We start from the raw sequence: 13,267 nt of genomic DNA on the forward strand, positions 1-13,267 counted from the left end.
GCACCTCCGGCCATTGGGGCTAGCGCGTAAACACCCCAGCACCATCGAGGCAGGCGCGACACGGGCCACGCCTTGGCATGACGACCAAGCTGGAGCTCTTTGCCTGCGACGGTCGACAGCAGCCAGCATCAGCATCATGGAGGGCCTTTACTACAACGTCAAATACGGGTATGATACACGCGTTTGGCGTCGCTTCATTCATATCTGACATCTCTCTACAGTTACATCGAGGGCATCGTGCGCGGTTACCGCAATGCACTGCTCACCAGCCAGAACTACAGCAACTTGACCCAGTGCGAAACCATCGACGGTACATCGCATCCCGTCGCTACTGCCTCTGGAACCGCTCTAACAATGCTACAGATGTCAAGCTGCAGCTCTCGCCCGCGTACGGTGACTTCCTCAACAACTTGCCCCCGAACCCGTCCACGTCTGCGCTCGCCGCGAAGACCACCGACAAGCTCGTGGCCGAGTTCCGCTATCTCCAGGCCAACGCCACCGGCTCGCTCTCCAAGTTCATGGAATACCTGACGTACGGATACATGATCGACAATGTCGCGCTGCTGATTACGGGTACCCTGCACGAGAGAGATACGCGCGAGTTGCTGGAAAGGTGTCACCCGCTCGGCTGGTTCGAGACCATGCCGGTGCTGTGCGTGGCGACCAACATTGAGGAACTATACAACTCCGTCCTGATTGAGACGCCGCTCGCGCCCTACTTCAAGGGCTCGCTCAGCCATCAGGACCTCGACGAACTCAACATCGAGATCATCCGCAACACCTTGTACAAGAACTATCTAGAGGATTTCCATCAGTGGATCAATTCCTGCCCAGATATTGCCGGGACACCGACTGCAGATGTCATGTCGGAGGTTTTGGAGTTCGAGGCCGACCGCAGGAGCATCAACATCTCCCTCAACTCGTTCGGTACCGAGCTGTCCAAGGCAGACAGGAAGAAGCTTTACCCAGGCTTCGGTAAGCTATACCCGGAGGGAACCACAATGCTCTCGAGAGCGGACGACGTAGAGGGTGTGCGAATCGCTGTTGAGAGTGTTGCCGACTACAAAATGTTCTTTGACCAGACCGGCCTCAGTGGAGGTGGCGGTGGTGTCGGCAACATGGCCGGTGGTGTCGGTGGCGAGACGAGGAGTCTCGAGGATCTCTTTTACCAGAAAGAAATGGAGATCTCGAAGCTTGCATTCACTCATCAGTTCACTCACGCCATTGTGTACGCATGGGTGAAACTGCGCGAGCAGGTACGTTGTGATTCCATCCTGAAGAAAACGTAGCGACTGACATGACACGCAGGAAATCCGGAACATTACATGGATAGCCGAGTGCATCGCGCAGAACCAAAAGGAGCGCATTGGTAACTACATCAGCGTCTTCTGAGTGCGCGCATCATTGTAGTAATAGCATGTTTGGGTCCAACTATGGAATGGCTTGGGTGGCGTTAGGGTGCGATCCGTATATCCAACTTTGTTAGATTGTACATCTCTGCATGTGTGTTCTTCGTCTCTATCTCATCTCCTGTCGGGTGTCAACACGTCTAGCCATGCTTTCGACGTCCCAATTCCGCCTTTGCCCGTTATCACTACGGCTGTCAATCTGCTGTGACTCATCATCGTATTCGACTGTGCAGGAATAAGTGAAGGATGAATCCGTTGTGCTGCTTTGAACGCTGGTGTCCTTCGTCCACGCTGTACATCTACGCTAATTCTCGTTTTCGTCTTCACAAATATCATTTTCAGTCACATACGCCGAACAGTCAGGGATGCGCAGCGGAGACGTATGACTGACGGCGATCAGTCTCGATGTCGTTGCGAAAGCCCGACCTATGGCTTGCACCACGTTGTACAGTTCGAGCTATTAAGGCTCTAAAAGAGACCTACGTACAAGCAACAACTATACGTCGAGTTTGAGAGCCTTGTGAATCAACGCTTTTAGTAGCTCTAGCTTCGGGTACAAGACTAAGGCAGTCAGGATTTAAGCTTTTCCTGACCTTGATCTGGCTCGAAGTGTCTCTCTCTAGGCTTGACCAATTTACGCAAATGCCTTGACAACTGAGTAGTCTCCATGACAAAGATACTCGGCGTGGATCTGTCTATGGTGTGCTAGGCGAACTATACAGGCAGATCGTCATACTCCATATTACTCATGTTTTGCTGAGCACCCGAACATCACTGTCAAGTCAGTCATGGTACCAATTGATTGCCGTCTAGATGGCTCGGTATTTGCGTAAAGCTCGTCAATCACGCTGTACATAGGCTGTTCCCCGGTCGCAAATAAACTCTCACATATAATTGGGTCGCACTACAAGCCAGGTCGCGTCATCATCCTTCCGTTACCTAGGTACCCATATCACAATGTCGACGACCACACCACTCAAGCGCGACTCTGACTGGACTACCACACAACTGGAGACAGCATATGACACCTTGTGCAAGTACTATGAAGAGCGGAAGAAACTTTATGACGATACAATGCGTCTTTGCGAGAAAATGCACAAGGAACGCGTTGGCGCTTCTGCAGCAATTAAATCACTGCACGACGAACAGAAGGCATATCTGCGTACTCTGTTCGGGGATCTACGAGGCATCATGGAGCAGATGAAGGATATAATCGGGGACACCGATGGCGGCGATTCATCTACTCAAGGGGATGCTCCAGCAGATGTTGGTCACGAGGACGGTCAAGGCACTACTTAAATGGAAGCGAGACAAGCGGAACGACGATGCATGTGACAGCGACAGGCAGCATGCAAGCAGCCGCGACGTATCTACAGTAGAAGGTTCAATGGGGCATAGTCTTACGATAGCAGATAGTCCTAGTCCATCTCAGCCATTCTCTTCCTGATTCGAAACTCCAGTTACCGAATGAGGCCCGCAACCATCGTTGCCGAAGTGCAGCCATAGTCGAAGTTTAGATACGAGCTTCGTAAAGGAGGTGTAGCGACAGTTTACTGCAGGGAGAAATTACGGTGTGTGGTGGTGACCCCAAAAAGTAAACTGGCGTGAAGCCTCGCAGAGTGCAAGAAGCAAATCCATAGTCTCTCGCGCAAGGTTATCCGATCGACGTGTTCGCTTACAGAGCTAGCTCGTTCGAGAGACACCGGCTTGCTTTGAGGTAAATGGTGTTGGAGGGTCTGCTAGAGTTGGTGTGGACCCTAAGTGACCGAAAAGGAAAGAAAGGGCGAGTGTGCATGTGCGTCATGGCGCTAAGAGGTTGATCATATCTGGGCAGTCACGACAGTGCATGCACTTTGCTCATCCTCATTCAGACTGCTGCAACGCGTGTTCACCGCTTGCGCAATACAGACGTGACTGCATTCGCGTTAGTATCCCTTGGGTCTTTGTAGATCTCGTTGACTACGTGCGTAACTGCAGAGTCTGAACTGACACTATCGTTTACCCTTCTCGCATACAGAAACATCCTTTTTCATTCCACGAAGCGAAGTCGGCATGACGAGTACCCTCCATCATTTGGCGGATACATTTTCTCCGATGAAAAAATAATCAGAGTGGGTGAGGAAAGACGCTGTGGCACTGGTACTGCCGAACCAAAATGCTGAGCCACCATCAGTTACCGCTTTACAAAACGAATGGCAAACGGTCAGCTAAGATCCGGGCCTAGGCGATGGCACCAGCCATCGTGTCGCCTGTATGCGATAGCCTGCTGTTGTTGAGAGAGGTAGGCGTGTTGAGAACTTCAAGGCCACCTTCGCTTCTAGCACACTGCACGGCTCGCCCACATAGCCTTCGTCACACTCATATGTGCGCTCGCATCTATGCCGAATAGCCTCACCACATCACTATCGCCTTCGCCTGTGTACTAATGTTCTCCGAATCAAACACCACACGATGTTCAGCTTTCGTGTACCAGTCTTCGCATTGCGAGCCATGTACCTAGATTCAGGTCCTTTCTCGTTGCTTGTCGGAACAGCAACGTGGAAACAGCTCAACATAAACCACGAGCTGAAGAGAAATTAGTGGTAGCGACTCACCCCCACGGTCCAGCTAGATGTCAAAACACCAAAATCCTAAATATGGCCAACTTCATTCGCTCGCCAAAGCGCACAGTACCATGTGTTCTGGACAGCTGCAAAAATAAAGACAACCAGTGCAAGAGCCCCCTTCAAGCCTAGACCATCGCGTTACCCCGAATTAAACGTTTTACCCTGAATCTACGGATGAAAAAAGAACAAGTACATGGCTTCTAACGGGGAAGCAGGAGGACAGTGCGAGGTAAGTCGTTCGCAGCGAATGTTTCGGAAGGCGAAACAGCTGGAAGTTCAGCTTCAGGGTCTTTAACATTTTTTGTTCCGATCTGTAATCCTAAATGTGCTAAGGCCGAGATCGAGCGAATGTGAAAGCAAAGCCGCGTCAACCTTTCTCGTCAGCGATGAGAGCAAGTATACTTATGAAACAGACGACCACGCAGACAACACTCAGACCTTGATCACTGGTATCATCGTGGCCTTAGCATAAAGTTTACCCTCAATAACCCTTACCAACAGACCTACCATTCCTCAACCGACGATCACCAACCCTCGGTACCATGCGTCCTCGACTGGGTCCCCATTCCTCTCCCCAATCCTTGCGCCGATACCACTCTGCGACCTCAAACATGCAGTCCAACATGCCGAGTCTCGCCATGCATCCCCGGTCCCTCTTCCCTCGCTTACATTCCAAACTCTCCTCGCAACAAGCACCACTCTTCCCCGCCTTCAATGTACACTAGCTCTTCGGGTACGTGGCCAGGACCTGAGCATGCGCCACGGCCTAGGAAGATGACCAGGGCGCCTGTCGAGTATCCCAGAATAGATCGATTTGGTAGGGTAGACAAGGGGAAAGGGAGGATGGTGCGAGATGAGGGCTGGGTTCGTGGCAGGCCTTTCGGAGTTGAGTTGGTGACGGCGAGGAAGATGGAGGGGCCGCATATGATAAATCATATTAGTCAAGGTAAGAGTTGGAGCCATGACGCTGCGTGAGTGATACCTCTTGGCTGTACTGTGGTATCAGACACTAATATGCGCATAGTGAGAAGAGGCGACGAGGTCGTCCTAATGCTAGCGCACCTACAACCCGAGCGTCTAGTATGAACCCAGATGGACGCGAGCGTGATGTTCTCAGTACTGCTACTGCTTCTGTCAAGAGCGAACCAGAGACACAACCACAACCGAGTCTCTCTTCTGCAGGAGAGCAAATGCAGCGAAAGCACATGATGGAGCTTGAGGAAGAGGAACATCAAGCAAGAAAGAAAGCGAGGATAAAGAAGATCAAGTCAGCGTGTACTCGCGTCATTAGAGGAATTCTGCGTAGGTGAGCGAAATCATATCGCTGTGTCACAGTGTTGGTAGATGTGGCGTGAGGATTGTCTTCCGGCTAAACGTCAACCTTGCTTGCTCCATAGGCGGGCGTGATCGTGAGAGTCACTCCACATAATACCACCATAACGCCACCTCGCGGGCCTCTCGAGAATCAGCAGGACCGGGTAACGATAGAGCTATTTCTCTCCGAAAAGAGTGTATAAATTTCCCTTGCATAGGACACATCTCTTGTCATCCATACAACGACAGTTTACCGAACACCCATTACATTACCAAAGACACCTCTACCGCTCTCACAAGCAAGACCTGGATAAGATGCAACACCACTTCCACATCCCGCACCCGCACTTACACATGCGCGTACCGCATCTGCATGTGAAACAGCATCTAGATAGGTGGCTGGCAGATGTCGCTGAAGTCTACGGCCGTGCTGCTTGACAAAGAAGCTGAAAATGACGGCAATGACCGAGGCAGGCATGTAACAAGCAAATCACAAAGGTACCTGCGCTCCATCCTAACATCTCGAGATAGCCACGAAATGAGAGCTGAAAGGTCCTGGTTTGAAGTTGAGCGAGAACCCGCGTGTTGAGTTGATGTTCTCAGGATATCCCGGGCAGACAGACACGACAGGCAATCTAGATCTATACCCATGTCAGCTCTAGACTCCATATTTGCAATTGTAACGACCAGCTTCACTTTGACCTTGTTTTGTCTTCTCGCCATGCCTTCTCTCGCGATTTCAAACGCGCGCACAAGACACCGATCTCAGTGAGGAAAGATGAGGAAGTCACGATCGAACGCATCACATCCAGACCTAACCCACCATCTAGGCCCTCCCTCAAAAGGGCAGTTACTGAAAGGAGAAACCTTGGAAGAGAGAGAGAAGGAAAAAAGGTCCGAAGAAGCTTCCGCATCCAGACTGCCGAAGAAAGGTGGGCGACAAAAGAACAAGTCTCACCGAGACGAGTTGCGATAGGGCGGTGGCTGTCCAGGTGGTTACAGTAGCCATGCGCCACGTCTCTGCTGTGTACTTTTTCGTTCCTTTGTGACCAGGCATCTTCCGGTCGATCCACCCTGCACTGTGACGCCCCATCATCGGGCAGAAAACAACATGCAGCAGGCAGCGGTAGAAGAGCCGAAACATATATAAAGTCGCACAAATCTCCACCTGCGCCCCTCTAAAGGGGCGACGAACGACTGCCCTTTGTAGACTAAAGGTACGACGTCACACATAGATTTGCGCTACGCCGGTGGATCTGGCCGGCGACCAAGCGGGCGGGTAAAATGCACAGGGCTGCTATTCTCATCTCGAACAGATCAGGATAGCGATTCGCGATATTGTAGTATTGAACCGGGGGTGGAATCCTGCCATATCCACTTTCCACTCGTCGGCGATCTACTGTGGAAGAGTCACCACAGTTGGGCCGCGGAGTTGGGTCGATCCGGACGGGGGTGTCGAGTCATTTGACATGGGCAAATCGCGATCTTGAACATGGGAGTTTATGAAGCTTCTCGATAATCGTTCATACGAGGATGTTAGGTCGCCGGCCTGCTGGATTGCGACTGGGGTGCGAAAGGGCGGGAACGTCATTGGACTGGGGTTTGCTGATTTGGAAATGATGCCTGACGGTTCGGCGAGGCTTCGTATAGTGCAGGCCGTGGTGTTCGCACCATATTCCCCAGAAGGCAACTCCAAGATGTGAGGCAGCAGGGTACAGAGCACAGAGGCATCGTGAGGTCATGCCTAGGTGTTGCGAATGCGAATCGGGCAGAATACATCATGACGATGATATTGGGCCGCTGTTGCAGTGCGCAGGCGCGATGGATGATGCAGAGCGGGTCTATTCAGGAAAGGGAAGGTGTCGTGTGTTTGCACAGCTGTTCTACCAAGGTCCCGAGAGAAGTGAGACGAGCGTTGGTGTTGATGTCTCATAAACGTTGCTGTCATACCTGTCTCTCGCACAAGGCTGCATTAGTCCCGAACGCGAGGTACACAGCCAAATGGGTGCCTGGTTCGCGGGAGGGGAGATCAGATCAGATTGCGTAACTGGACCCAGCGCCCAGGACAAAGGGCTTATTCGTTCGGTCGCGTTCCGGAGCGACGAGCGGCCGTGTATCTACAGCAACTGTCGGCCTCTCAAGTGGGACATGGTGGGCGCCAGCCACAGCGAAGACGTCCTGCGCGCTAGTCAATCTGGGCAGGGGGCATCTCTGGCTAGCTGAGGATGTCGCGGACACCGAAGTCGTGGCGCCTGATTAGAAGATGGTGAACTCAACGTTGGATACCGATGAAAGTCGACATGGTCTATTGCCTGTCTATTGCCTTGGATAGAGGGTTGCGATACTTTGACGGACACGTCGCGTCGTGTGTTGGCGATGATGATGGGATAATGTGACCATGAGTAAGGTGACGCTTGGCAATGATCGCCAGGCAGCGTGCGAGTGCAGATTGGTGGAGGGCCCCGCCGCAGGGCGGCCCAGAAGTTTGTTCCTGCGTCGCATCCCGATCAGGCATCGCACCACGACTTCCATGCATCTTCTCAGGAACAGGCTTTCCGCATCACAGGTCACGATCTCGACATGGTTGCGAATCCATCGTTCGGCGCATGGGGCGCGCCGCGCTAGGCAGTTTGGTGCTTTTTGCAACAGCTGTCAAATACTCATCTCACCGCCCTTGGCGTCTCGAAACATGCAGTTAGCTCTGCGTCCGTGAGGTGAGGGGCATACGTCCTCCCAGGCCCGTTGTCCTACGATGACAGGCAGGCGGTGAGATTGGGCCAGAGGCTGTTGTTGTTTCGAAATGCTGAACGTGCCCAGCGGCCAGATGCCCACTGTGCTTTTGGTTACAGAGTCTCTCGCTTACCTACTCCAGATTGAGACGTTGCGCTATCTACGTCAGGTGAGCTGTCAACTCTAGCCTCTATGCCGGCGTGAGGGCTGCATGCTTGCGAGTATAGAAGATTGACAGCAGACTGCGACGAAGGAGCGGCTGAGGCGTCTGGTGTGCATCCCAAAGCGTGGCTGATCGGCGCACGCGATAGAATGCAGCAAGAGGGGTTGAGGCTTGAATTATGCCACGTCTGCCGCCTGCGATAGGTCCACTATACGAAGGCGCCATGCCTCTAGAGATTGTGGAGTTTGTGCATGGCTGAACAGCCAGCCCCTTGGCTCAGTACACTAGGATCTGCCATGGGGCCCCTGCGCAGACGGCAACTAAAAGCAACGAACGCTGATCTGGTCTGAGCGTGAGAGGTGACGGAAACGGTAGAGCCGCAGCCATGTACCACGTTTTTGGGCGCGATCCCTGGGGTCAATCGGCGAGCGCGGCGCTATGGCGCATGCTGGGGTGGATGCCGTCCTGATTGCTGGCTAGGATACCAAGTGACGCTCGGTATATAACACTTGAGCGCCCTAGCCTTTTGGTTCAGTCAAACTCAAAGTCCAACAGAGTAGCAACTACCAGCCTTACATCAAGACCCTCGACCCCCAATACAATCAAAAGAACCCATCGGAACATTCTACCTACCACCAGCCAACATGTATCAAAACCTTGGACGCACACCCAACTGGGACACTTGCTTCAACCAACTCCAACTCACTGAGGAGAACCTACAATTACACACCGCTACACACAAGAAGGTATGTCTTGACTCGAGAACAGTTCATCGGTTCACTGCTAACAATGTCAAAGGTCGACAGCGCTTGTCAAATGGATGACCAACTCTACTACCGATACGATGGTGACTTCGCCGAGTCAGACGACGGCAACGTGGAAACCCAAAGAGAGACCATCGCCTTGAGGAGAGCCGCGTCACTGGAGGTGTTGAAGGCGTACGGTGGATGCTTCGCTTCCGGCTTCCTCGCTCTTCAAGAACCCCTCCCATCACGACCAAAATCGAAGCTCAGGTCATACGAGAGCGCGTACAGCGTCGACATGTCAAGAACCGCCTCAAACGCCACATCACTCGAGACAGCCTCAACTAGCTGGAGCAGCAATATCGACACGCCACGACCAGACTCATCAACTCTGGGCGTACCTGTGCAAGAAATGGAGAAGGGATCAAAGTGGAGCTGGAGAGGCATGAGGAGAAGCCGAAAGCAGGCAGCAAAGAAGCTCGAAGTTTAAAAAAGTCATTTATCACCGCCGACCAGCTGGTCTTTACATCTATTCTGTTTGCTTGCGTGTTAGCGAAGGCGTTGGGGTTTACGGATACCATTCAAGACTGCGCAACCATCTCTTTTGTCACGATGCCAATGGCCGAATTACTCAAAATTCTACGAAAAAGCACGACTTTGTAGTGTATAATGTATATATCAACAAAACACAGACTCGACGAGTCGTTTGGCAACCCCCACATTCTCCTACCTTGCAAATTGTGTGCTTCTGCAGTGCTTCTGGTAGGCATCCGAAGACCGGCCGGCGTGCAGACGGCCGAGCTTGGAGAGCCGGAAGTGAACATCAGACGGAAAAAGTCGCATGTTCGCTGAGATTCGGAGACGGCCATCAGCAGATGCAGCGCGGGTCGACGGACATCTAGATCTGCTGACCTGATGGGGTAATATTAGGCGACAGCCTCAGCTGGTTCTCGAGCTATGAGTAAGAGGGAGGGTAAGTTTGTTCGGAGGTCACGATGGAGTTGCGGGTGTAGTGCGGACTGCTGGCTCCCGTGGGGGAAGGCCTGCAGGCTGACGGACACGCAGCGCCTGACCCCGGCAACCGAGCCAGTCACAGCAGGCGCGTCGCTCGAGGAAGGTGCGTCCGGAGTTAGGCAGGAGAAAAACAAAGGCGCCGCACACAAGGCATTGAAGCTCAACAGATGAGATTCGAAACACGCGGATTGTCGAGCGAGGACATCGTGCCATGACGTACTGGTGGGGCTCTATGATGAGGCGGCCAAGGTCGGCGCGCGCGTGCAAGTCGCGACGGTGATGAGGAGGAAGAAGTACCCCAGGGGTTCAAAGCAGCACGGGGCCCTCTGGCAGTCTTCGCTCAGCATCATCATGCCGCCTGGCTGTCGCATTGATAGCAGTCACGCCGCCTGCGTCTGGCACGATGCAGCTGCTTCACCGCCTGGCCTGTCATTGCCTATCGTGATAGCAGACCCACCACTGACGCCTGCTGCTATGCCCTTCTGCTGCCATCGGCGGACCTGCCGGCCTTGCAGCGCTCAAAACTGCTACCTTCGCCCGTTGCATATCCATCTTTTCCCTCCAGTCCTACGCTGCACCCGCCACCTAGACTAGCACTACCAGCATATCGTCGTGTGACCGCCGCCCGCCGTTCCCTAGATTCTGAAGCATCTTGATACAAAGGTGCCGCCCCACCCCCACCCTCGCCGTCAACCGCCCTCAAAGCTAACGCTGACCAGTACCTACGCCATACATAGCACATCTTCACCACCACAACACCTACTACCACCACACTCCTTGACTGGTGTCGTCGCCCCACCGCCCCCGTAGCATGAGCTCGCAATCTTCCAAGCCCCGCCGAACCTCGACTGTTCTCGACCCATACGCTGCACCGCACGTCTACTATGGCGAGAGTCACTCGAAGAAGCATGCCAGAGCCCGGACCTACTCAGCTGTGAGTACCGCGCTCCTTCCTTCTTCTAATGCCATGACGATGCTAATTGAGTGCAGAACGTAGACAATTCCACGCGTAATGCTCCATTGGCCGAGGGCGCCATTGCTGGTCGTCGCATCAGTCACGGTACGTACCTTCCACCGCACCCACGCCGCGCCATTGGCTAACAAGACCAGATGAAATCTCCCTGCAGCCTCGCCGCTTCAAGATAAACGTCGAGGAGACGCTCCGCCAGCTTCTCGACCGCGAAGATTCCGACGGCAACTACCAGATCACAATCGACGACAAGGGTCCCAAGGTACGATGCTCTGCAGTAACACGGAGAGCATGGCTGACAATACACAGACCATTTCTCTTGGTACGCTCGGCTCCAATGCCTTCAAGAAGCACGACGTCCGCGGCACCTACATGCTCTCGAACCTGCTCCAGGAGCTCACCCTCGCCAAAGACTACGGCCGCAAGACCATTGTGCTCGACGAATCGCGATTGAACGAGAATCCCGTAAACCGCCTGAGCCGCCTCATCCAGTTCTCCTTCTGGGACGGCCTCACCCGCCGCATCGATGGCTCCAACATTGCAAAGGTCGGTGTCGACCCCAAGGACTGGACAGACGACCCACGTCCGCGTATATACATTCCTCAGGGCGCGCCTGAGCAGTACGAGTACTACACCCGCATTGCTCGTGAACACCCCGAAATGCGTCTCGACGTCATCTGGCTCGACAAGGACTGCGACAATGACGATTACGTGCGCGACTTGAACAAGGCACCCGGCCTGCTCGCCATTGCCATGGAGGAATGGATAGATCCAGAGACCAAGAAGAAGGACCTGAGAGGCCTGCCTTTCGTCGTCCCTGGTGGCCGTTTCAACGAGCTTTACGGATGGGACAGCTACATGGAGTCGCTTGGTCTCCTCGTCAACGATCGCGTCGACCTGGTCAAGTCCATGGTCATTCACTTCTGCTTCTGCATCAAGCACTACAACAAAATTCTCAACGCGAACCGTACATACTACCTCTGCCGCTCCCAGCCACCATTCCTCACCGACATGACTCTGCGATGCTACGAACGCATCAAGCACGAGCCTGACTCCAAAGAATTCCTGCGCAACGGTATCCTTGCTGCCATCAAGGAATACCACTCGGTTTGGATGAGCGCGCCGCGCTTAGACCCTGTCACTGGACTCACCAGGTACCGACCTGGCGGAAGGGGTGTGCCACCCGAGACGGAGGCCAGCCATTTCCACCACGTCTTGATGCCGTATGCCGACAAGCATGGTATGACATTTAAGGAATTCGTCGATGCATACAACAACGGAAAGGTCAACGAGCCTGAGCTTGATGATTATTTCCTACATGACCGCGCTGTGCGTGAATCCGGCCACGACACCTCCTACCGTCTGGAGAGGGTCGCAGCAGACCTCGCCGTCGTTGACGTCAATGCGCTGCTCTACAAGTACGAAGTCGACATTGGTCGATGCATTCGCAACCATTTCAACGACAAGCTCGAGATTCCAGACGGATTCCGCACTGGCGACATGAAGCCTGGTCATATTGAGACTTCTTCCACATGGGAGCGCCGCGCTAGAAAACGCCGCGTTAATGTGGACAAGTATCTCTGGGACGAGGAGGCAGGCATGTACTTCGATTATAACACTGTCAAGCAACAACGCACCGGTTACGAGAGTGCCACTACTTTCTGGCCCATGTGGTCCGGTCTCGCCACTCCCCGTCAAGCTAGCATTCTTGTCGAGAAGGCTTTGCCTAAGCTGGAAGCCTTCGGAGGACTTGTTTCGGGTACAGAGAAGTCGCGCGGCAAAACTGGACTTGACCGCCCTAACCGTCAGTGGGATTATCCATTCGGTTGGGCGCCCCAGCAGATGCTTGCCTGGGTCGGTATGCAGCGGTACGGCTACGATGCGGAAGCCCAGCGTCTGGCCTACCGCTGGCTCTTCATGGTCACCAAGGCATTTGTTGACTTCAACGGCGTTGTCGTTGAGAAGTACGATGTCACAAGGAAAATTGATCCTCACAAGGTTGAGGCCGAATACGGTAACCAAGGCAGCGACTTCAAGGGTGTTCCTCGCGAAGGGTATGTTTCTTCTCACATCAGTTTACTAGTTCATGGCTAACATGTCACAGCTTCGGATGGGTCAACGCAAGTTACATCTACGGTCTCACGCTCCTCAGCGCACACCAGCGTCGTGCTCTCGGTGCTTTGACCGATTGGGACAGCTACGCCAAAGCCATGGAGGACCTTGGCATGATGTAAACCGACTCCCGCTTACTTTGTTACGACTTCACGAGATGCATCTGCATGAGATGTTGGGTCTGCTTCGTTGTTCGTATTAGAGGC

General features: G+C 53.5%; 3 protein-coding genes across 3 annotated transcripts; all 3 read left to right on the forward strand.

The window, feature by feature from the left end:
- Positions 1-136: 136 nt before the first annotated feature.
- Positions 137-1,392, forward strand: VMA6 (H(+)-transporting V0 sector ATPase subunit d; the record flags this gene model as incomplete). The annotated part of the gene is made up of 4 exons (XM_051494700.1): positions 137-168; positions 222-310; positions 364-1,256; positions 1,309-1,392. The coding sequence occupies 4 exons, from the start codon at positions 137-139 to the stop codon at positions 1,390-1,392; spliced, it is 1,098 nt and encodes a 365-aa protein (XP_051354993.1).
- A 7,474-nt stretch (positions 1,393-8,866) lies between these two features.
- J4E92_003303 (uncharacterized protein) lies at positions 8,867-9,455 on the forward strand (the record flags this gene model as incomplete). Its single annotated transcript, XM_051494701.1, has 2 exons — positions 8,867-8,968; positions 9,021-9,455. 2 exons carry the CDS (start codon positions 8,867-8,869, stop codon positions 9,453-9,455), a joined length of 537 nt encoding a protein of 178 aa, XP_051354994.1.
- Positions 9,456-10,790: 1,335 nt separating this feature from the next.
- On the forward strand, positions 10,791-13,183 carry J4E92_003304 (uncharacterized protein; the record flags this gene model as incomplete). Its single annotated transcript, XM_051494702.1, has 5 exons — positions 10,791-10,913; positions 10,970-11,039; positions 11,090-11,211; positions 11,259-13,003; positions 13,054-13,183. The coding sequence occupies 5 exons, from the start codon at positions 10,791-10,793 to the stop codon at positions 13,181-13,183; spliced, it is 2,190 nt and encodes a 729-aa protein (XP_051354995.1).
- Positions 13,184-13,267: the final 84 nt, after the last annotated feature.

The sequence above is a fragment of the Alternaria infectoria genome, assembly GCF_024043175.1.
Source record: "Alternaria infectoria strain BMP 0036 chromosome Unknown scaffold_4, whole genome shotgun sequence".
Lineage (NCBI taxonomy): Eukaryota > Fungi > Ascomycota > Dothideomycetes > Pleosporales > Pleosporaceae > Alternaria > Alternaria infectoria.